The 25,123-nt window shown below is 45.6% G+C and overlaps 1 protein-coding gene across 5 annotated transcripts; it reads left to right on the top strand.

The window, feature by feature from the left end:
- Positions 1–1,188: 1,188 nt before the first annotated feature.
- On the top strand, positions 1,189–24,891 carry LOC135392119 ((E3-independent) E2 ubiquitin-conjugating enzyme UBE2O-like). Of its 5 annotated transcripts, none has more exons than XM_064622802.1 (27): positions 1,189–1,461; positions 1,668–1,841; positions 1,914–2,011; positions 2,526–2,586; positions 3,191–3,343; positions 3,417–3,532; positions 3,589–3,742; positions 5,158–5,353; positions 5,430–5,453; positions 6,596–6,768; positions 7,837–7,939; positions 8,716–8,824; positions 8,950–9,055; positions 9,823–9,921; positions 10,493–10,719; positions 11,776–12,078; positions 13,284–13,476; positions 14,642–14,833; positions 15,762–15,954; positions 17,089–17,192; positions 17,721–17,783; positions 20,360–20,563; positions 21,568–21,628; positions 21,923–22,044; positions 23,190–23,376; positions 23,441–23,599; positions 24,591–24,891. In XM_064622802.1, exons 1-26 carry the CDS (start codon positions 1,240–1,242, stop codon positions 23,569–23,571), a joined length of 3,768 nt encoding a protein of 1,255 aa, XP_064478872.1. In that variant the 5' UTR covers positions 1,189–1,239; the 3' UTR covers positions 23,572–23,599; positions 24,591–24,891. The 5 variants fall into 5 exon arrangements, with proteins under 5 accessions (XP_064478872.1, XP_064478867.1, XP_064478869.1 ...); XM_064622797.1 differs by having other exon boundaries at positions 1,194–1,461; positions 8,719–8,824; XM_064622799.1 differs by lacking the exon at positions 9,823–9,921 and having other exon boundaries at positions 1,194–1,461.
- Positions 24,892–25,123: the final 232 nt, after the last annotated feature.

A 25,123-nucleotide genomic window follows, 5' to 3' on the forward strand; every position in this document is an offset into this window, starting at 1 on the left:
TTGAGATCCGTTGCCGGATCCGCGTGTAGCGTATAACGGCGTATAACTTTGGACGTGGTTGTCAGCAACAGGTCCAGTACGTCCACCATCGAGCAACAGTGTCCCGGAAGAAGACCGCCGATTACCCGATGGTCGATTATCGAGGTCACGTGTCATATGGGAGCCAATTTCCCTTTGTGGATCCAGCGCCTCCTTTATTACTGGTAATAAAGGAGGCGCTGGTGGATCACGGGCCGGCCCCTGTGATGTACTGCCATAGCCTCCTATATACTGATCAATATATAGGAGGCTATGGTACTGCACAACGCACGTAATGGCTTCGAACCTCTTCAATGGAAATAATTAAATTGTTTTTTTTTGTTTTTTTCGTTTTCATTGTGGCGAATTTGAACCTCAAACATACGATATCAAACTAACTACGCTATAATCCCTTCCTTATATCTAACACTTAATGTTCGGTGAGTTTACGGCTTTGTTTAAAAATATATATATAGTGATTGAAGTGCTTTCTTAGCTCCTTTGAAGCATATCCAACCACACCACAAACAACCATACTCAGTTATTTGTCACTTTACTGCAATGATACCGACAAGCATCTGCGCTACCAACAGCAAGAGGGAGTTCTAGTATGGGTTCCGGGAGTGTCGCAGATCCAAACAGACGAGTTGCAGACTATAGACGTAATTTCATCCATCAAGCAATCACTCATCGTCGTCGTCATCCGGCACAAAAATGTCATTCTCCTCTAAGAATGCGGCACCTTCTTTGCTGATCGTTGCTCCGAGATATAGTCCGGGTAGCACAGTCAGAACAACTCTTGAAATCGGAAAAACCATTTTTTGGGGTTCTTCCACTATCGCCCCTGAAGACAGTGTAACTTTAGAGCGAGCTTTCGTGGGAATTTGAGGAGATCTTTTCATTCCGAGCAACCTTTGGAGCTGTTGAGCAGCACACAGCTTCCGCATAGGAGACGCCATATTTAAATGTTACTGGAAGGGATTGGATTGGATAGTAACGCTCAAATATTACTGTTTAACTGCTTCGGTAACGCTGCAATCATTTGCTTTTAGCCTTATTTTAGCTTTACCGCGTTTGAGAAAGAACAGTATTTGCTGTTTTTGCTGTCCCCCTTTTTCTGGTCTTCCACCCGTCGTCATAGTAACAAACAAGACGCCGTCAGCTTCAGCGGGCTTCCGAAGTCTCGCGAGATTCTGCGCGTTCACATTCAGTCGGTCGAATATGGCATCGAATTGTAAATATTTCGACGAAGACTCCGTTTACCGTATTAACAAGAAAGGCCGTATCGAATTTGGACTGGTTTTAGAGAACGCCGAGTACGTGAGCAGCGACGAGGATGACGAAAACTCTCCAAGTGTACCTCAGTGGGAACGCATGAAACGGGGACATGTCAGAGTGGCATGGCACCCCAAGGGTCGAGAGGAAGTTTTGTCCGAAAAAAGGGTAAATTATTTTTCCACATTCCGACACATCGTACTGCCTAACAGTGTCACTACTCGACAATGCCCGTGAAGTGAGGGTTCGGCGCAGCAATGCTGGCAGAATAATTTGTTGGATTGTACTCGCCTCAGATACATCAACGTGTTTGAAGCAAGTCGTCGCATGTTGTAAGTGTGTGTTTAAAGCGTGCGTTTTGATCTGCATTGCAGGTGAAGCTGCACGACAGATCTTTAATGCCCGGTGATATTGTGCGCAAAGTAGTGAAAGGAAAGAACACACAACTAGGTTATTGCAGGAATACCGAAGTGTATGCCACGGTTCAAATCTTTGGCACGAGCAGCGTCATAGCCAATGTCAATAGCAGAGATTTGCAACCCCTTGAGGTGAGCGTCCCCTAATCGTGATTGTGCGTAATTAGTCTGGATTGATTTGATGATTGATTCATCGTCAAACAGCGGTTTAGTCCAGATGTTGCTGTCTTCCTGGACTCCTGGGTCGGTATGATCGAAAATGTCAAGTCCGAACTGAGCATCCGTTTCCAGGATGGGTCAAGGTAAACTTTTCATGTTGTTCTGAGCATGGCTGATCGTGTCCATGTTGCATAGCTGTCTGAAGCCTATGGTAGAATTAGACTTTATCCGAGTGCTTAGAAGAAACGAGCCTTTCTTGTGCGCATGAGAGGGACAATTGTGCCGTGTTGCACAAAAATCGCACGTGGTGGTCGGCATAACAACCGTTAATTTTGCACGAATAAGAAATCTGAAAAAGTGTGGTAGTAAATGCACTATCTCCAGTGGCAAACAGACATAGCAGACGACCAAACTCTGTGAAGGAGTCCGAGGGATTCGTGTAGGTCAGCGACCTCTGTAGGTCGGCTAGGAGCATTGCTCTTGTGCAAAACGCGCAGTATTCGTTATAGGACCTGCCGAAGCTAAAAACGAAAACATATTATTTTTCGGCTCTCTTCTCTCATCATTCTTCACCACCTAACTTCACCACCTAGCTTCACCATTCTTCACTTGCTATGTCTGCGTAGTCTGTGCCAAAAATAGTTGCTGACATTGCAGGTGTATTATCCAAGAGGACGACGCGTACGATCTGGACGACGTACTCGATCGCAGGTGCTTGGTACGTTACTTCTCCTATTCTTAGTAGTAGTGTCTGGATTGACCCGAGGTCCAAATAAAAAAAAAAGAAGTGCACTTACATTTGGGAAGTTGGAAAAAGGCTTGCCAATTGTGCAGTCTATCTCATTCCTGAATGTGGAAGCGTACATGGTAAAATTTTAAGAAGAAACAAACAAACAGACATGGCTGGTGGAATTCGAAAGATTCGATTCGCCGTTTCGGACACTGGGATTCGGGTTCTCGAATCTCGAATCCCTGCCCAGGATTTGCGGATTTGGTTTGCACATCCCTAATAAACACTAATCCGTAACCGTAACTTTAAGTATGTTTTAATTTTTGATTAGACCGGTGAAGTCTGGTAACCTTTGCAAACCTCGGTGACTTTGGGTAGAAACCTGTAAGTTCGTTGAACCATGTGAGCTGGTGGATTCAACCCTATTTTTGTTCAGTTGGCTGTCTCAAGAGGCCTAAAGAAACACAAAATATAAAAAAAAACTGGCAGCATATGTATTCATTGTTACAAGAATGCAGTAGTAGTGGAAACAAAAAATCCCCACACGTTAAGTATGGCTGATCACTGCTACCCGAACGCTTAACCTCCGCAGTCGTCAGAGTTCAAGATCTCGGGATACTACAAGGGCCAGAAGCTCTTTGGACCCATGCAGTGCTTCGAAAATGCCAAGTGGCTCCATCGAACCAAAGAGACGACGGCATTGCTCTCGAAGCCCCGCAAGATGGTACAAGTTACCGTAGATGAGGTGTGATTTTGAGTGAACGTCTCTCGCTCTCCCCGTGGAGCGTCCCTTTAATTTCAACTTTTTCCCTTAACAGGTAAAAGTACTGTGCCTCTATGTCCAAGGTGTCTGCAAGGCTTATCAAGATAATGCCAGTGCACAAAACGACTCGGAACTCATAAAATACGTAATCGAAGGAGAGACGCTCGATAGGTGAGGGGTAGCCGTCGCCATAGAAACGCTGTAAATTTTTTGTCTATTATGCGCAGGGTGAAGATGCTGAACATCTTTGAACGGTGTGCTCTGCAAATCGGCGACCGTAATTACTACACGATCAAAGATTCGGACGTCATCGTGACCGTGGACGAGTGGAAACGCCAGTGCGCATCCAAGTACATTCAACATCCTCAGCACTCGGATTGTGTGAGTTCATCCTTTTGAGCTACGTGGACTGTCGGAAGGGTTTTATGTGTCTTAAACTCTCAAATCATATTTATTTAATGGAAGATGTTATAAATAACAAAAATAACAAAGACGGTTAAGAGCATCAGCTGTTTACTATATACATTAAAAACAAGACTTTCGTGCAGTAGGCTGCACTTCTTCAGGTTTGAGGACCTGTTACAAGTGGTGAAGCATATATAAAAAAACCGAGTCACATGGTACAAGAGAAAAGGGTAAGGGTGAAGAGAACTATAAACGCGATACAAATATCAACAAAAATGAAAATGAAAAACAAAACGCAATCAGTAGGAGGTGGCTCGACAAGGTCAGACAGACATACAGACGAGTCGGAGTTGTACGTGGAGGAAACCAGTGAACAGCACATGAATAGGCACAGCAGCCAGTTGGCACAAAAGGCTTTAGAATGCGTACGGGGAATTAGGGCTCAAGGGCTCAAGTTTGTTTTTCTTCACGTTCTACGAAGATGTTATACTAAACCGCAAAGGATTTCTCTCATTGGCTAGTGAGACCGTCAAGTTTGTCGAGAACCTAGTCGAGTTCGACAGCTCCAATGGCCCTATTTTGAATATGTTTCACGGTGTCACGCGATTCCGATGGCGAACCCTCGCAGGACGCAAAGAATGCCGCTCTATGAAGGCCTTTTCGCGACTTTTCCGTAGGACATATTAGTTACAAGATTATTTCATAATCTGAGGTTACACGAGTGCCCTTTGATGAAGAAAAAGCTGGAGTTGTCTTAAATTTTCGCTAACAAAATTAAAATAATGGATGACTGTGCAAACGGGGCGGTATCCACATCATGGTGTCTAATGTCATTAGTCACAATTGTCACTGACGAATGTATGGAATTTCGTTCCTCATGAATTACCTGCATTGATAAAATTTTTATGACTGTCCCCAGAGTGTGTACGCAGTGGATATACTTGATTGGCTATCGGTAAAGTGGTTATTGGTAAAGTGGCGCATAACTGCGAACAAATAGTAACGCAGAGTATAGTTCTCAGTGATGCCGTCGGTGGCATTACTAGGGTTCGAGTCACCCTGTGTGTGGGAACACTTTCCCGTCACCTGCAATAATAAACCCCTTTCCATACCAGGCAATGCACGATAAATAACATCATACCACTCTCAGAAAAACAAAAGTATACTACAGTATACTAAAGTATACTACAAAAGTATACTCGATGACAATGACGACAATTATGAAACTGACGTGTGGCGCAACATTAGCGGATAATGTCAATGTCAGGACCCCTAATGGCATTAGAAGATAATGTCATTGTCCCTGCTCGTGTGGCACGGGTATTAGACACACTCCCGCGGGCGACTCTCGCTTTAAGGCTGAAATGACCGATGGCGACTGTTGCTTTCAGCCGACAAGAGGAAACAGGGACAGCATAGGAGATGTCAGCCTGGTGGCCAGTCACGGAGACGCGGGAGAAGTTGTGAATCACCGCAACGAAATCAGCGATTCAGACTACGAGGACATTGAGGATTGTGACAACACATCCGACAGCACATCCGTCACGAGCGGTTCGCTGACGTCTGGTCTGGGGCTTCGGAGACCAGGTAACCTTGTGACTAGTAGAGAGTGAGAAACGTGATATTCTGCTTTGTCCCGAACTGAGCCTCGTGCCCCTTTCAGCACTGATCACCAAGTTTGTCCCACGTAATGTATATATATATATATTGACTACTGTAATTTGAACTCATATTTACACTCATGATTGCCTATAATGGTTAGGGCCTGACTTTTTCGGGTTTTATTTTTGGCCAAATTGGGGGGGGGGGGGGGTAAATATCGGGTGATATTTTTCATTCGAAAATTCGGGTGTATTCGGGTTAAATCCCGTTACGGCATATTCTGTCGTCAGGAATTCGGGTGTATTCGGGTGATTTTTTTTTGTTTAATAAAAATTTGCTTTAACACGGAACTAATGTTTAGCAATGTTATCAAACTTAATTTTAATGCATGCTTACGAGTGTGCCACGCGACCCGGATGTTTTCGGGTAGATTTGGGTTAAACCCGAATTTTACAGATTTCGTTCGGGGGGTAAATATCGGGCGGATATGGGTTTAACCCTAAAAAGTCAGGCCCTAATAATGGTGCATGGGACAGTCTGCAGCTTGTTAATGATGGCATTAATAAAGTATGCTTCGAACGAAACTATAATAAGCAGAGTCAACCATCATAGCAAAGGACAACGATTAAAATCCCCTAGCTGTCTGCGGTTGAAAATTAACTTTTCCACGGTGTTGGATTTACAAATCTGCGGGATTATGCGGGCAAGGGACAACAAGCAAACAAAAAGTGCAGCATTCTCCTAAGATTGCATAGAGAGTCATCTCACACACTTTTTCAGCCTGTTTAATAACTTTTTAATGCGCAAAGAAAAGCAGGCTTCAACTCCTCCACCCTCTCTCTGAACATTGCTGCCCTTAAATTTTCTGTCATTGCAGCATTTTTTCGGCCGTTTAAGTGCCACCATCATCAGTGGTGTCAAACATCGCAGTCACAACTGATCGGGCTTAACCCGCGAAAATGTCGCCGATCGATTGGAAACCTTACGTAATTCTGTAAGATATCGAATATAATCCGCGAGAAATGGACGATTCTGAGGGAAACGGCAGGTTCCGCGAGATATGGCCGCAGAAAGCTAGGGGCTCCACGAATGATTGTCGCAGTCAAGTCCCGCCGTATTGCACAGTGCACGATGATTTTCGCAGTCGACTGTTGTTACAAAGCATGCGGATTCTTTGGTGTTCGAGGGTTTCGTTGAGGGGAGCTGTAATCCACATCTATTAAACAGTGCATCTGCGAAGAGGAAGGCACGGGCCTTCACTGGCGACTCGTCTCCTGAAGAAGCGCAAACTGCATCGACCGCGGAAGAGGCCCGTTCAGGAACAGGTGACCGTGAATCCGGGCGACGTAGTTGTCGTAGAAGCACTCAGCACGGACACCGTTGTTGAAGTGGTCTGGCAAGTAAGGAATCTACCTGCATAGTTGTATCCTATTGATAGATTATCCATAGACTGTGAAGTTTTAAGGTTTAACCCGATTCTTCCCCGAATTTGCACCCCGAATTGAAGGTTGTCGGGTGAAACCCGATTTTTACCCGGCAAATTGTCTTCACTGAGACGTCCACGAGAATGCACACTAACTTCTTTGGCAGCGGATGCAGTTACATCACAGTTTGTAACAAACCAGCACAGAGAGTTCGAGTAACCGAACTCAATTTCTCCCCGAATTTAGCATACTGGAAGTTTCTCCACCCGAATTCGCGTGAATTTAGAGCACGTGTTTAGTTACCCGATTTTTACCCCTCGAATTTCGAAAAAAATATTTCCCGAAAACTTCAGGCTCTAATTATTCATAGGGCCTGACTTTTTAGGGTTAAACCCGTATCCGCCCGATATTTACCCCCCGAACAAAATCTGTAAAATTCGGGTTTAACCCGAATCTACTCGAAAACATCCGGGTCGCGTGGCACACTCATAAGCGTGCATCAACATAAAGTTTGATAACATTGCTAAACATTAGTTCCATGTCAAGACAAATTTTTATTAAACAAAAAAAAAATCACCCGAATGCACCCGAATTCCTGACGACAGAATATGCCGTAACGGGATTTAACCCGAATACACCCGAATTTTCGAATGAAAAATATCACCCGATATTTACCCCCCGAATTTGGCCAAAAATAAAACCCGAAAAAGTCAGGCCCTAATTATTCATAGTGATGTCACAGACCAGGCATAGACATACGGCTTCATAATTCAAAGAGGAATCAATTTGTAATTGTGTTGTAACGACAATGTTTACTTGCCGGAGCCGGAAGGGGGGGGAACGCCCCCCCCCTCCCCTGACGGTGCCCCTGCACACAATTAATGTCGAACATCGGCCATCTTTTAAAAGTTTTCCAGTTAAAAGGTAAAACTTCAGGACCTCATTTTGAATTAGAACTTCGAGTGATTCGTGATATTTCTAGTTATTTTTAGGTGTATTCGAGTAGTCGAATAACCACAGTGTAACAACCTTATCTTGTGTTAGGACGGTACTGTGGAAGAGAACATTCCGTCATCAGAACTTTATCCCATTCATCACCTGGACGGCCACGAGTTCTTTCCTGGTGACTTTGTCGTGGAGAACCAGGGTAAGTGTCATAGCTCCAGTGCTATAAACTGTCCGCTGCGTTATGTACATTTATAGCAGTCTTTTCAGAAATTGATGTCAATCGAATCAGTAGGCAATTTATCTGGGAGAATTCAAAGGATAGTAGCTAGCTGTTGAACATTCATGGCGCAGAATAAACCTGATACCCGGAATGAGATAACACGAAGGGGACAAAATGACATCAGGCATAATTTATCGGTGTTAACCAGTGATGGCCATTAACTACTTCTACAGTAGTTTAACTATAACTACTAACTACTTCGCAATGGAGTAGTTTAACTAGTAGTTCAACTACTTTTCAGGGGAGGTAGTTAAAACTACTTCTTTAACTACTGCAATGTATTTTAACTACATCTATAACTACTTAACGTTGTCCATCATCACCAATCCCATTCTATAGTGTTCTTGGACACCTAAATATGAATCACAAGCAGTGATAAAAGTGAATATTTATTACACATGCACGGCACAATTGTTCTGCACCTCCGTTCTCATCAAACAAGTAGCTCTCAAGGTAAAAGTCTGAAGCACAATCGTGCCGTTAAGCTTGCAGCAAAATCGGAAGTAGTTGGCGCCTGCAGTAACCTAACTACTGTAGTTAACTACTCGAAATAGTAGTTTAACTAGTAGTTGCCACTACATTTCTGCAAGTAGTTGATAACTACTTTTTAACTATAATCAGGTAGTTTAACTAGTAGTTTAACTACATGTAGTTAACTACTGGCCATCACTGGTGTTAACATCTTCCTCTGTCAGCAGACAACCCTCCTGCTCATGAGTACGGTGTGGTGAAGCAGGTTGATCATTCCGGGAGGACGGCTGTGGTAACCATGTTCAAGACGTACCTGGCTGGCACCGATCCTCAGTACGTGATCAATCCCTATTTTGATGTCGATTGCTGTTATTGGATCAGTTTCGTTACGCTTTCCAGCCAGCTTTCGAAATTGGCCATCTTTCTTTCATTCCTGTAACGTTCTGCTTTCTCCTCAGCCCCGAAGCGCTCGGCGTGAAAGAAGTCAGCGTCTACGACATCAAAGACCATCCCGACTTCAAGTACCGCCAGGCCTCGTGCATTATCAGGGTTGCCAACTTTGAAGTACGTACTGAAGGTGACGAGATTTGTTAAAGCGCGTCTTCGTCATCCCGTGTGCTCGAATTAGGGGCTTTATTAGAATATATTAAAATTGAGTCGAATTAGGTGCGGTGCACATTGTTCCGTATCGCATCGTGTACGTGCTTCCGAGGGATAAGGGGGACATTATTTTTCGGGGTCAGTCCCCCTGCAATACAATGCAAGCTCGCCCCTTTGTATGGCAACGCATGGAAGCTGTCGGGAAAAAAAGAAGTAACCTTTTGCGTTTCATGTGTTGTTCTTTTACGTGCTTCCCTTGTTTGTGGGAGACATTTGCCAATAATCGTTGATTCAAAGATTAACTGCATTGTACGGCGGAAGCACTTTTGGGTGTAGTAGCTACTGCATTCGAAAAAAAAAAAAAAAGCTCAATTCAATTGAGTTCAATTTGGCATTTCATCATGTTTGGCTGCCTGCAGAGTCTTTGGGCAGATTGCAAACGCTCTGTAAATGCAGTCCTTCTTTCCAGACAGCCTCTTTTCTGACACTTTTTTTTTTGTGTGTGTGTTGTGGATTGCACTGAAGTGCTGCGTGCAACAAAATGTAGGGTGTTGTTTGAGTATAGGGGTATGGCTACACAACAGTTCCATCCGATAGAACAACGCATCTATCAAACAGAAAAGTTGCGGAAATCAGCAGACGACAGTGTTGCTTGAGAGGAACACTGTCGTATCCCCAGAACAGGGAAAGCCGTGTTTTACTGCAATAAAAAAAAACGCTGTTACCTGCAGGCAACGCAACAGCGTAACGCAGGGGTTCTCAAACTGGGTTCCGCAGTGTCTCACGAGGGGTACCACAGCTGGTCGCAAGTCCATGGAACGCTCACAACGGTAACCGCACAATGCGTCTTCACACTCTCTCCACCGCAAGCGCGGCTGCCACGAGGAAGCTCCGTGCCTCGACCGTGGGCGCCGTCACGGGTGGGGGCCGTTGCCCCCCCCAGAAACGTAGGGTTTCTGAGCCGAGACAATGTAGTTGCGGGGTCACAGTTGACGCACCGCTGCCCCAAAAATTCTGCCTCGCCTCCCTCCCTCCCCCCCGGAAAAAATCCTGGTGATCCGCGACCGGCCAGCCCGGTCTGACCGCCGAATCTGGAAGTATTTTGGGATCGCTTAAGAACTATAGTGGCAGAAGAACGCTTTGCCCGCCAATTGTTGTGTGAAATATACGGTATATCGTATCGTGGTGGGTCATTCATTATCATCCGGGTTTTTCCTTTTTACTGCTGCGAAGAGCGTGCTTCATTAAAGGAACCCACAATGTGTTGTTTTTATTAGGGGGGTGGGGAGGAGGGGTGTTCTCGCTATACCAAAAATGGTACTACGATAACAGTTTCTTGCCCTTACAGTGGGTTGAGGAACCCCCTGGGATAAAGGACGCGTGGACCATTTGTCTTTGCAGGACAAGGACTCTGAGTCATCCGCTGGGCAAGTGGTGGAGCTTCACACGAGCGGAAAGGTGGAGGTGCAGTGGGTGAACGGCAAGAAGTCACTGTGCTATCCTCAAGAACTGTACCGTATTGGAGAGTATGACTCCGATGACCTCTGGGAGGACGGAGATGATGATGATGACACGTCGTCCGACGACTCCTGGGAGACTGAGTCCGAGAAGTCCCTGGTCGGTGAAATGTGAGTAGGACAGTCTGCTTCGAGGAACCGTTGGAAGTGCTGCATCTGGTCAATTGAAAGGATCCATTAACTAGCATAACTTTACTCACAATTTCGCAGGATTAAGCGGTCGTGAGATGCGATGTGTGTCCATGTGGGTCCACATGTTCCCTAAAATGTGGAAGCTGTCCGTCATACAGTACTTACTGTCACGATTAACCTGCTCTTAAACCCAAGAATGTGGCATCATAATGGCATCATTGGCCTTCTCCCTCTTGTGTGGTGAAGTCTCAAGTGGTGAAGGATTGTGAGCTAGTTTGACAGATAAAAGCAATCTTGGGTCGTTAGCACTTTCGTGACATTTCTTTAATTTGATGTTTGGGTACCATATTTTCACGCGTATTAGCCGCGGCTTATGCGCGATTTTTTTTTCTCACGGGCGCCCTGCGGCTTATCCACCGGTGCGGCTTATCTGATGACTATTTTTTCCTGGTATTTTCCCCATACGCCGATTTTAACGAAAGGGCCGACAGTGTCTCTGGAACAGCACTGCCCTGCCGATGCACGAACAGTGCGTAACAGGGACGGGTCCACATTCGAGTAGATTGATCTTCCTGGTGCATTCCCCAAAGCAGCTTTAAGGAAAGTGGTGACAATGATTCACGTCTTCTGGAGGATCACTGACCCATCAGCCCACGAAAAACACCCGACAAGGGCACAATCCGATCTTGGTAGAACTCCAGAACTGACCTCCTCTGTTGCACACTGTGCCGTTCCCGGAGTATGGACCACATGGTTTATGGCCTTCTCTATGGTCTCCTTTGTCGCACAAATCAGTCGTCTCGTATTGCCCGCGGCTTATCCGCGGGTGCGGCTTATCTGCCAGAAAATTTTCGAAACGTCCCAAAAAACGCGTCCTGCGGCTTATCTGCGGTGCGGCTTATACGCGTGAAATTACGGTAATTTGACCCAATTTTGTGATCCTCTCGCGGTCAAATTAACGAGAGTTAAGGAAGTGACACTGTGACGACCATTATGCTGATCTCTCTCTCTCTCTCTCTCTCGGTTGTCCCGCAGCACCTCTCCCGACGGCTCGAGGCCCGCGACCAAGCTGGACGCAGAAATCGCGGGCAATCGGACGAGCCGGCAGTCACAGAAGCTGCCGTCACGGCAGTTATCGGACAGCGGGAACAAGACTCCGAGCGGCGTCACCGTGGCGGGCAGCGAAGAGACGGCCGAAAACCTGTGTAACAGGACGCAGGGGCAAATAGAGCTCCTGCGACACAACATGGCCCGCCTCGAGGAGCTGTTCACGCAGAATCCCGCGCTTCAGAACTGCACGGTCGTGCGGAAACTGTTGGAGCTGTACAAGCACTGCAAGTAAGCCGCGCGTGTTTGGCTTTCGCTTCGTTAGATGAGGTCATCGAGAATAAGAAAGCCCCAGTGGCACTTGTGTGGTGTACATGGGTTGGATGCAGGGTTGCCACCATTCGGAGTGAAAAAAATATCGGCTGAGGGAGAGGAGGTGAAATAGAGGGAAAGGAGGAAAGGCTCGTGGGAAAGGGAAAGTGGGTGAGGAACATTCTAGCTGGCTCTACACAACCACCAACAGCTTTGCACAACCACTGCTCTTGTACCCTCCGAACACAAGACGTAATGAATAACAATGATAATAATAATAACAAGGAATAATAATACAGTGAACCTCGTTTATAACGAACTCGACGGTCAGGCTACAGCTGTTCATTATATCCGATAGTTCGTTATAAATGAAGTCTCCTTACATTGAGTTAAATATTGACGGTCGCTTGCGATGGGTTCGTTATAACAGGAAACTCGTTATAAGTGGGGCTGTTATAACCAAGATTTACTGTAATAATGGATAACAAAGAAAACAACTGGTGACTGCGGAGTTTGGTCTGTGCTCCAGATTCATTCGAGCTGTAGTGGAATGTTGAAGGAAAAACCCCGTAAAAGCCGGCAAACCGGCAAAAAACCGGCAAACCGGCAGAGGAAGCAAATAACCGGCTGTGCCGGTATAATACCGGCCTGCTGGCAACCCTAGTTGGATGCCGAACTTGCCAGTGCGCCACTAAGCTCCACTAAGGCTGCGTTCACACGGAGTCACTTTTTCCAGCAACTCGGGACAAACTCGAACCAACGTTTTGGGAATAGAGCCTGAAGTTTTAGGGTTTGTTTAACCCGTTTCTTCCCCGAGTTTGCGCCCCGAATTGAAGGTTGCCCCTCTAGGGCGAAACCCGATTTTTACTCGACAAATTGCCCTCACTAAAACGTCTGTAGGAATGCACACTGGCTTGTTTGGCAGGAAATGCAATTACAGCAGTGTTTGTACCAAACCGGTACAGTTCGTTTGAGTCATAGATCCTCAAACTAAGCATACTGGAAGTTTTTCCAAACAAATTCGCACGAATTTAGAGCACATGTTGGTTTCCCCAATTTTTACGCAGCACCAAGGGATGTCCACAAAGTAGCTAGGTTGTCGTTGCCCAAAATTCTTAGAGCCAGTCTGTCTCAATATAGCTAAATCTGACAACCCTGATGGGAGACCATTATCGCAATCGCAGGATGTTCGACCACCTCTTGGGCACGGCGTACTTCCAAGAACGCTGCCTGCAGTCGCTCGTCGACCGACTCCGGCAGCGCGGTCGAATCAACAGCACCCAGCATGTCTCCGACCAGGTTGCCAGACTCTTTTCCTCGAATCTGGATTCTGCGTCCGAAGAAAATGGAGCCGTGACGCCCGAGGATAATCTCCAAGTGAGGACTCTCTTGTGCATGGATTATGATTAGGGCCTGACTTTTTCGGGTTTTATTTTTGGCCAAATTCGGGGGGTAAATATCGGGTGATATTTTTTATTTGAAAATTCGGGTGTATTCGGGTTAAATCCCGTTACGGCATATTCTGTCGTCAGGAATTCGGGTGATTTTTTTTGTTTAATAAAAATTTGTCTTAACATGGAACTAATGTTTAGCAATGTTATCAAACTTTATTTTAATGCACGCTTATGAGTGTGCCACGCGACCCGGATGTTTTCGGGTAGATTCGGGTTAAACCCGAATTTTACAGATTTCGTTCGGGGGGTAAATATCGGGCGGATACGGGTTTAATCCTAAAAAGTCAGGCCCTAATTATGATTAGGGTTCTTCATTTTTTCGGGTTAAACCCGATTTTTCACGATAGTCCCCCACCCCCGAACAGCTTTTCAAGAATTCGGGTAAAACCCGATATCTCCCAGAAGTCCTTGCGGTCATTTAACTTGTCGTCTTCAGTAAACCGTCTGACAAGTGAATCATAATATCAGGAAAGAGAGCTATTTGTGACAACCTATTTGTCCTCCTTGTACGATCCCCTCCTGCAGGAGAAAAAAGGCTTTTGTGTAGCTCGGGCAAGAGTTTGAATACCGTGGTCATTCGCTGCCCCACTTTGGAGCGGAAATATATTAAGATTCTTCACTAAAGATGGCAGTTCTGACTTTACAGCTGAAGGCTGTAGTATCAATGCAGCTTTTGCATTGGTGTGTAGACTTTTCAGTTTCCTATAATTCATGTATTGCAAATCAATAATTAATGCGTGGTGGAGCAGATACAACATCAACTAGTTGACATCCAAGGTCACGTTGAAGACTTGGTGGAGGAGGTAGGATTGAATTGTGCCACTGGCTACGGTGTTAAAATTTTTTTTGTGGAATGCCCACCAGACTTTCGAGTTGCAGGTCAGTTCTGGATGCCTGCTAACATCCCATGTCTCCTGACTTCTGTACCCACTTGTGGTCACAGTTGCTTTGTGACGTTAACGTGGAACGAAAAACTAAAAGTTGAATGCATCCCATCCGCGAAGTAGGCAAATCATGCACGCAAGTAACGTGCCTGAGAAGCAGCTTTCCCGAGGTACACTGCAACACACTGCACAATCTTTCTGCAGAGCGTATCGGACACCTCGCTCGTGTTCAGCGAAGAAGTTGCAGAGGAGCCCCTGCAGCAGGTTCATCCGCAGCCACGAAAGCCGACGAGCGTGAGCACGCGCCTAGAGGGCGCCACTGGTATGTCGAATGTCTGCCATCAGCTTTATTCCATACTCAAGACCAAGCTGCTTAAGGCTCACGAAGATGTGCAGGTTAGTTGATGACGTTACTATGCCTTGTTTTGTGACCTCCGTGTGACTGCTTTCATAATTGTGTTAAAGGGACCATGAAATGATTTCCACGAATTCCGAGTATTCCCTCACTATCATACACACATCGAATTTTCATCATATTCAGCGGGGCGGGGTGGGTAGCAGGGTGTGTCCACCAGATGCATCCCTTCGATGCGGGCTTACTTCATCAACGTCCAGTCCTACCAGACAATTCTGGACGACCCGGAGCACACACCCCGCGGGAACACGTGGGTGCATGGTTTCGTTTCGGTTTGGACAAAAACGACGTTGTATATATCTGCCGTTGAAAATCGGTAGAAATATGGCCAAACGCAAATTGTCAGCAATGGAGGAAGAGATTATGCGGCACACGCAGCGTCTAGTATGCAGCAGCTCCGAAAAGACCGCTGATGAGACATTTTCTGAAGAAGAAGAAGAACCTCAAAGAGGAAAACGTGCTCCGGTAACCATGCTTGACAATCAACGGCTACATTACACTTCCGGTAGGAAGCTGTGTCAACTGCGGTCTTAGCTCCAGGTCAAATTAAAACACGTTTCATGGTGATGTTTGCAAGTTCGCTTGCAAATTTTTCAATTTGCCGCGGTTAATATAGAATATTTTCGCTATTTGAACGATTTTTCAACTTCGTATTTCGCGGGGTAAATGCTTTAGTAAAGAGGAACACATTGAAAATGATCGTAGGATCGTCAAATATTCTTTCATGGTCCCTTTAATGCGAGTCCGCAGCACTAGGCTTACATTGCCTTGCTTGCAGACGAGACAGTTTTTTTTCTTATCCAAACTTCTTTTGAACATGCCCATTGCCTTTGCAGTCTCAATCGCAATTTTGTGCATTTAGCCGACTATCACTATCCAATGTTAAGACGTTGCATTTGATGTTGCCAGGGACGATTCGGTATGTCAGCAGCGCAGCTGGAAAATGCGGCAAACGAGCCGACATTGGAGCTGGAGAGTGTGGTCAAAGAGGAAGAAGAAGCGCAAAAGGGAGAGGAGGAAAACGCCTCAAAGTCTGCGGAATGCGTGCAAGCGGAAAACGGCAAAGTTGAAGAATTCGCCGAGGAGGGCACGAAGGGGCAAGGTGAAGGAGCCGGTCACAACCTTTTTTTTTTGAGGAACAGTGCGAAACAGTCACGTTTCTAGCCACGATAGCAAAAACGTGCACCGTGAAATGATGGACCTCATTCTAGGTCTTGTCACAGCCCAGAGGCTCCTGAGTAAGAACCACTCTCAAGGCCCCGGGTTCTCCGCGAAATTTCGCGGAATTCCTCCGTTCGGCACGGAATTTTGCGGAATCCCGTATTTTGCAGGAAATTTTGCGGAGTTTTGCGCGGAATTTCGCGGAAATCTGATTGGGTCGAGGAACGCGATTGATGCAGTGTGGACGGTTACTACGACTTGCAGTGTCGCAGGAGAAGTATTGTGTGCTCACGCGAAAGGGAGTCGGATAAAACCGCGTGCGCGCACGCTCCCTACTGTTCCGAGTACACGTACCCTTTGACATATTTACTCTCATATTTTGCGCCGTCGCATAATTTGCACATTGGATGTTTTTTAGTTTAGCACTAAAAACAACAAAAACAAACAAACAAAAAGCGTAATTTGTGCACTCGCGTTTCTGTGCTCGGATATCAGGCACAAGAGTCTCAGCGACCTTGATGACTGCTTTTCGCAATGCCGTCAAACTTTCACACAAAGTTTGGGTGTGCCACTCTTTTTCGCGGAATATTTGGTCTCATGACAGGCTAGAAAAAAAAAAGAAAAACCAACAACAACGAAAGACATTGTTGCTGAAACTGAGAGATGGCTCCCACCAATGACAGCCAGCCGGGCTCTCATGTGAGGACTCTTTAATTTCCATCTTGCGCGCTAGACCTATGGGAGCACCAAGCATTTGAGCTGCGTTGTTTTGTGTGTCTGGCCATCTTTGGCTCGCTGCAAGTGGGGGCCATACACGTAAAGGAGGACTAGCCATTTCTTGATTAATTGAATCATGCAAGTGGAAGCTCCTTAACATAGCTTGGAGTTACCCTGCACTGCGTGTAGCGTGCGTCGTTCTATTCTCTACGCCTTCAGTCTTCTGTCCCCTTCCCTGTGGCGATGGACTGGTGACACCCCTGATAGTGTCATTTTCGCTACTTTAGAAGTTAAACATACAAAGCTAGAAGAGGCTGGTTATTGCCATGCCCACGTAAATTCTGTTTCTGCTCTGCAGGTGTTTTTTCAACGTTAGAGGCGGTTCCAGATTGTCACAAGTACAAGCTCTCCATACTTCAGCCACACGATCCGAAAGCCTTTTTTAGGATGGTCAAGAAAGAGGTATTTAGATTATTTAAGGTGTTAAAGATGTTTTCAAGGGCCTCTTTCGGCCAATAAAATGATGCTATTTGATTATTTATTTGTTATTTTGTGGTATCAATCAACGGCGTAACTTAACCAGTGTCAAATAAAAATGGTGCCAGTTAAGATTGAACTTTTCAAGGAACGAGCAAAGCTTCATCATTACGTAAACCCCCAATTATTATTATTAAAGCTTCGTCATTCTGGATTCGTCTGCATGCGTCTTCCATATCTCCCTGGCTCACGTAGAACTACTGACGTCTTCACGTGTCTTTATCACATACTTTTCCAAACTAACGATTAATTTTACATTACTTGTTTGCCACATTGGAGAAGCCGCAAGTGTCCTGCAGCAATTTTTCATATTTCAGAACACTACGTGTACCTCAGTACCTCACCATTCTACTGTTGTCTTTGACTAACATGAAGCACGTGCAAGCGTTGCTTTCATCTTCGTGTTCCTGTTTGCAACAAAATTTTTGACACGTTTTGTACTCTGTTATTCAGATGAACCTTCTCAATACTTCCCTGCCCGAAGGAATTAATGTGAAGTCGTTCGAAGACAGAATGGTAAGAAATGCAGTCAGAGGAGCTTTCACCTGTTCATCATTTCATCAACTATGATGACAATGTGTCTCGCATAAATGAAATTTTTTGCACTTCAGGTGGCACCAGCACTACTGACTATGCAAGGTGTATGACCTAAAGTGTTTAGAAATCTTCTCTCAAATTTCACTGGTTGATCTAGAGCGAGCGCGCAAGATTAAAGTTAAAAGTAACAGTTTGTTCAGGTTATCCATTGTGCACACATACACACACATGTAGGTATAGTTGAAGGACCCTGTGGGAATAAACTCTCAGTATAGGAGTTCATTGCATAGCTACAAAATCCAAATCCAAATCCACCCGCGAAAAATGGTTGTGCTCCAGCCAAGAGTGTCATATAAGTCGTATATCTGGCAAACTTGGTGAGCTGGCCCAAAGCTCGCTGTTACTACACCCTTAAGAAAAGGGGTGTACTTTAACTCCTTTTTCTTGTCTTTGTCTCGTCTCGTCTTTCCCGTATCGCAAAATATGTTGCTCAATGCGCTCAAAGAACTTCACTTAAACTTGGCAAATTCTGGAGTTCAATCTTCGAAAATTCGGCAGTCTTACGACTGAAATTTGATGAAGATTCTTGCGGTACATGACAGATGTTATCTACAGATGTGCTACGTTGATACAGTCGACCCGCGTTTATCCGGATTACATTTATCCTATGACCTTAGTTGTCTGTGCGCCATAAAAACCCGAATCATCATCATCATCATCACATTTATCCGGATCCTGCGTTATCCGTACAAAAAAGCGATAGTGTTCAAAAAGAATCTGACGATGAAAGCGGGGATGCACCAGCTGCGACGGTAGAAAATGCGCATGCGGCTCTGAGAACAGAGCTAGCATTTTTCGAGCAACGGAACAATACTATTTACCGAGTTAATGCCATTAGCAAAGGCTTGCAAGAACTGGATGCGTGTATTAGAAGAATGAAACAGATGACAATGGATAGTTTTCTGCGTAATTGTCAATAAAGACTTCCTTTTAGGATCATTCTGGATTTTCGTGTTTCACTCAGGGTGTCGAACCGCAAAAAATACGGGTACGGTTCGGGTTCGGGTTCGCGTTGTTTTGATTTCGTTCCGGTTCGGTTCCGGTTCGGCCACGCCAAGAATCGAACCGGTTCGCAAACCGGTTCGCAGCCCCGAACCGGTTCGCGAACCGGTTCAACGCTTCCGTTTTATATGTTCCATAAAACTGCTTTCATCAGGAAATGCGTGGCTAATTGCTTACTGCTGTTGTCTGCATTGACGTCTCTAGCGGTGAGGTAGCCCTTTAGCGAGAGAAATGAGGAATGGATGAACACTTATTGCAAATAGAGTCTACGCTGTTGAAGCGGTGTAGTCCTGCTACTTTCTGCTCCCAAAATCTCTTTTTTCACACGCACAGTGCCAGCAAGATACACTTAAAGGAAGCCTAATAAGATGGGCAGCGTAACATAGACGACAGTACTAGCCGGCACACTGCCTTCGCAACGTGAATCGATCTGAAACCGTACTGAAGCATGTCGAAAATAAGTCTGCCAGCCTTACTCTGTCCGAGCTCACAGCAGTGTACTAGTTAATCCACAACACAAAGGCAATATGTCGCGACACAACTGCACTACCAATAAGCAGAACCACATTTACTTTTCAAGCCACGACCAATCAAACAGGCACCGTTCTGCGTACGCTCCTTCTCTACTTCTCATGTTTCTGACTTGTTTAATTTGTACTGCTCACGTGTAAAGGGAAATCTTGGGCGGTTATTTGATCGCATATTAGTCCTGTAGAGCTACATAACTGGCCTACTCCATTCCTGTTTCATTCGTGCGCGTGGCACCTCGTCTCTGAAGAGTAGATGCCGCACCGCGTGCGTGGGGCGCTAGCCGCGGCGCTCACAAGGACAACTGCGCTTCAACATGTTAAAAAGACGCTGAAAGTATACTTACTATACGTCGTCGTCTCACTGATAGGTGGAAATTTCTGAAATCCATGATATAGGCGCGTGATGATGATACCAATGTGTCTTCGTTCGGGGATAGAGAGGAACTCTTATGCTGACTTCTTCTATGTCCGAACCGTTTTGTTGCGAACCGGTTACCGCTATTATTTTTTACGGTTCTGCTCCGGTTCGGGTTCAACAGTGTCATGAAAATTTCGGTTCGGGTTCGGGTTCGGTTCCGGCAAAAATAACGGTTCGGGTACGGTTTTCGGTTCGGGTTCGGGTTCGGTTCGACACCCTGGTTTCACTTATCCGGTTCCTCCTCTATCCGCACATTTTCACAGGAAGCGGAGCTGTCCGGATAAACGCGGGTCTACTGTATTATATTTATGCTGACGAAAGAGCCCAAATACAGTCTAGTAATTGATGGTACATTATGGTGTATTGCTTCTGAACAAAGTTGTTGTGGTTGGTATCAGAATTTTTCCTCTGTCTCTTGCTCCAGTCATTGTGATCTCGTACAAAAATGTCCGCAACCGTTTTGCTTTTCTTTTGGTTACCTCGGCTAATGGAAGAGACCTGCCATCTTTGCTGCATGCTCGCAACAACAAATTCTGTATGCCCAGGACCTTTATTCTGTGCTGATCAAAGGCCCAACGAAGACACCCTATGAAGATGGCGTCTTCCTCTTTGACATTCAGTTTCCCGCGGAGTATCCAAAAGCTCCTCCGCTGGTCCACTACGTTTCCTACTGCAGCGATCGGCTCAACCCAAACCTCTACGAGGGAGGGAAAGTCTGTGTCAGCCTCCTCGGTACCTGGGGAGGGAAGGTACGTCAAACTTGCTGAATTGCATTTGCTGCACAGAGAAGCATGGTGAGGGAGTCGTTTGATTGTGGAAGGTGTAAAATTTAACGTGTAAAATAAAAAAATGTAAAGGTGTAAAATAAAACGTAACGCTGGGGACGCGCAGGGATATACAGGGCGTCCCACCGAAAAAGGACCAGGGGCTAAAAAAAAAACTGAGTGCTGGACACAAATGGAACCAACTGTACGCGTTTGGCAGTTGTGTGGTCTATCCAAAAATGTTTTTTTCGTCGCCCCTTGTTAATTAATTAGTGGTAATTAATTTTCTAACTTGTAAATTATAAAAGCTACGAAGTTGTTCCAATGAGAACATCTGATGTCTTCGGTCGCCCGGTACCAAAGCCGTTTTCAGAACAAAAATCCGTTCGATAGTTCGTCCGCAAAAAAATCTTGAAGGAACACCATTTTTTGCTTTATGGGCATTGAAACATGAAATGATGGCTTAATGGAAACGTGGGCTTAAACATGAATGAGTGATATGTGATGAACTTGTAGCGCTTGTAGCCTGGTTTGCTCTTGAAATAAACACGCACCTAACAATGTAAAAGGTTCCTGACAGGAGGTATTATATAACGGAGGGACTTTTTTTTTTTATCAAACTGTAGAGCACAGAATAAAAACAGCAGTTTGTAACTTCCTGCAAAATTTTGTGAAATTTGCCATTTCCCACAGAATCCCCTTTTCTTTTTGCAGAATAGCAGATTTTATTACATAAGTCGCATAATTTCTTTCAATTTGTGCGTGACATTTTTGTGTGTTTAGCTAGACCCATCTGCTTAGGGCACAGCCGCTGCCAGACGTAACTGATACTGCCAGCTAGAACTGACACGATATTGAAGTCATGTCGACAAATGAAAATGAAGCATGCCCAAAAAGAAATCACGAGCATTGAGGCAAACTTTTTAGCGGATGCAACTGCTATTACTAATGAAGTCCGCTTGAAGTGCAAAACTTTCAACATTTTCCAGGGCACTGAGGTCTGGAGTCCGAAAACTTCTAGTCTTCTTCAGGTTCTCATTTCTATTCAAGGTGGGTTTGCAGCGTATATTTATCTCTTTGATATTGATACTGATTGATTTTGATATTGATACTCTGTGTCTACTGGTGTGTCATGCGTGTTATGCCGAGTAAACGAAAGATTTATGCATGATCCGATCCGATTCAAACAGAATTGGGTTGAATCAGATTCAGTCCAATCCGATTACACCCGAATTCTTGGAGCAAAATATAACCCGATATTTGCCCCCTCCCTAAAAATATAACCCGAAAAAGTCAGGTCCTACATATTCTGTGGCTTAAGTTTGCTGAAATGCCTTCATGCAGGCCTAATCCTGGTGTCAGAGCCCTACTTCAACGAAGCTGGCTACGAACAGCAGCGAGGCTCCCAACAGGGGTCGGAGAATAGTCGCATGTACAACGAGATGGTGGTGCTCAAGCTGGTGCAGGTATGATTGCTGCTTTGGGAGCTGTTCTGTTTGTAGCGCAGAGAAAAAACTATAGGCAATGAATGAGACAAGGCTAGGCCTACATATATTACTCCAGGCCTGAAGTCTCGCAAGAAAAAGCTATCTACATGGCCCAAGAAGCTGTTAAGCAGAGCGCAATGCTCTATGGGAATAGTGAAAAAGTAGTTGCCACGAAATGTCCACCAGAAGTCACCATAAGTTTTCTATGGGAGCATCATGAAGCTTCCAGGCCTGGTAAGCTAGGCCGAGGAAAAAGCAATGAAAATGGTGCGCAGGAAAATCTCGAGGCCACTCTGTCTGTTATGTGGTCTGGCAGGATAGGGAGTGAAGAAGCAAAATCCGTTTTCCTTACCGCAGTCTGTACGAACGCCTTCCCCAAATGGGGTCATTTCCGGGGGAAAATAATGCCAAGAGCAGAGCTTCCCATGCAAAAGTGGAACACCCAAAATGGCATCAGCTGTTCCATATAAAGGGATATGGTCGCATCCTTTCCAGTCGATTTTGAAACTGCAGTGTCATTTTATTCCTCGCGTACCACTGACCATGCTACGAAAAATCCCACGCGAAATGGTTTAATTTGACTGCTACACGATGGAATATTTGACAAGAGTAGACGCCGCACGTCGAGAACATGCCGGAATCTTCTCTCTGGAAAAAGGCGAAAATGTCATTCCCTACACACGGCCTCGAGGAAAGGGATGCTGCGACTCCTCCTGCTAGGAAGTAACGCCACACTGAGGCTGTTGCAGCCGCTCTGCAGCTGCGGAGGCAGCCCTAATCTTTATAATTTGTTTGTTTAATATCTAAGAATAAGAATATCTTTTTCGAACAAAAAAATTACCTAAGTAACATAGTGGTATCTCGATCGAGTTTCCTGATGTGACCATACCACAAACTAGAAATCGCCTTCTTTTCCACTCTGCCAAGTTAACATTGCTCGCTCACGCTTTCTCCGGTGGGAAGTTGCATCTCCTACCCTACTTGAAAACGTTTCGAGTCGGGAGTTACGAATTCGCTCCATGAATTTTGCGCGGACTATCGTCATTTTAACCGTACAACAGACGCGTTTTACTTACGTCGATCCTCTGGAGCAGTGTGTTACGTGGTTCTTTGGAAATATCCAGGCCCTGGGCAAGATGATCCAGAACCCTCCCGAAGTTTTCAAGAGCGAACTGGAAGCGCACTTTGGGGAAAGTGCTGGGAGGTTCATGAGCCGGCTGGAAGGCTGGCTGGAGGTGTCCGAGGCGTGGCACAACGAGAACACGGTCTCTCTGCCGGACCCAGATTCGCTGGCCTCTTTTCTTGCAGAAGGTGGGGACAGTGTCGGGTTACTTCGAACGATAATGTAAACGGAAAGCCTCTGGCACATATGCAGGTGGCTGGGACCACGTGACGCTGCCCGAGTTCCCACTGTTGCCAGCATCTCGTGGTTTCTGCCTTACCTTACGGAAATCACTGGCTGCCTTCAAGGAAATCTTGGCCGCTGCTGGCATCATGGAACAGTAACTTAGATGACGTCCCTCTAATGTACATTGTAAGTCGTTCTTTTGCTAAATAGTAAATGCCACAGTAGGAACAATCCGGGGTGGTTGGTATAGGTTCATGATGACGAATAGCAGCAAGAAGGCAAGGACAGGGTAGAAGTAGACAAGGACAACTGCAGAGTCTCAACTGAAGTTTAATCGAGGAACGCAGCATCTTAAACGCTAACATCTAGGTCACTGACTATCACCTAAGAACTATCACTAATGACTATCACTTTTTTAGGTGATAGTCAGTGACCTAGATGTTAGCGTTTAAGATGCTGTGTTCCTCGATTAAACTTCAGTTGAGAGTCTGCAGTTGTCCTTGTCTACTTCTACCCTGTCCTTGTCTTCTTGCTGCTATTCGTCATCATGATAGTAAATACCATCTTTATTGTACTGGGTAACACAAACTTGACGGAAATATGTAACCCAAAACCAATTCATTGCTCGAAAAAGTGTCTGTATGGCTAAGGGCCAGTTTCACCAACGCCGATTGAGAGTTTATCCGTGATCAAGCCGTCCCTTAAGATGAAATTACGACTCAACCCGCTTTCTCTGACGTTGGCTAGCGTTACTGGAATTCACACTGTGTGGCTAACTTTAAGTTTAGGGAACACTTGATCTTGGATAGACCCCCTAAACTCAACCATTGGGCCTTGGGTTGAACGGGACCCTGAAGGGGCTCGGGCCACGGGGCTCCATCCCCGGCTGACCCCCATCTCACCGGCCCTGGTCATGCCCAGGAGCTGGCCAATCACTGTCCTTCGTTTAAGAACATTCCCGTGAATCGCATACATGCTACAACCTATCCCGGCCCTACACCCGAGAGACATTGAAGTTTACCGCGGCCAATCACGGTACAGGGGAATTGCTACGGGTCATGCAGGGGTGTTGGCAATCACCATCCAGCAAAATAGAGACTGGTCACGTACGATAGATACCCAGTAACAGCTTCTGGATAATAAATGCTGATTACGTTCCGTAATACTTTCTTTTCAGAATGCATTTGTACAGATACCGCTGCCATATTGGGTTGGTGCGCTCTGGGAGCAGCTTCGGTCCTGCAGAGGGCGTTGCTTTGCCTGCTGTGGTAGAACTCTTGCCTTCTTGCAATTACTTTGTACACTGTTTTGTCGGAGTCTGGCAACGTGGTGCGGAGAACTGTGGTGCATACGAAAACCTGGTGCCTCAAAGACGGAAGATATGCCATATTCCACGAGGCGCTCGTGAGGAACGGCAGGTGTCGTATCGCGTTTAAGTTATATAATAGTGAAATTAAAAATTCATGCAGCATTGGCAACCATGGGGAGGCTCAATCGACGGAATGCAAGGAGGGAGTTTGCAGAGTGGCTGGTATGAGTCGGTCCGGTCGTGTCCGGTTTCCGTCTCCGGTAACTGAAAATGTGGGCTTTTCGTTTCCGTTTCTGGGTGATTTTCAGTAGCGGTTTCTGTTTCCGAGGTAATTTCGGTACTGGTTTCCGTTTCTCATCCGGAGCTCGTACTGTCTGGTTTTGGCTTTTTCGTGTCGGATA

Source organism: Ornithodoros turicata, chromosome 4, assembly GCF_037126465.1.
Source record: "Ornithodoros turicata isolate Travis chromosome 4, ASM3712646v1, whole genome shotgun sequence".
NCBI lineage: Eukaryota > Metazoa > Arthropoda > Arachnida > Ixodida > Argasidae > Ornithodoros > Ornithodoros turicata.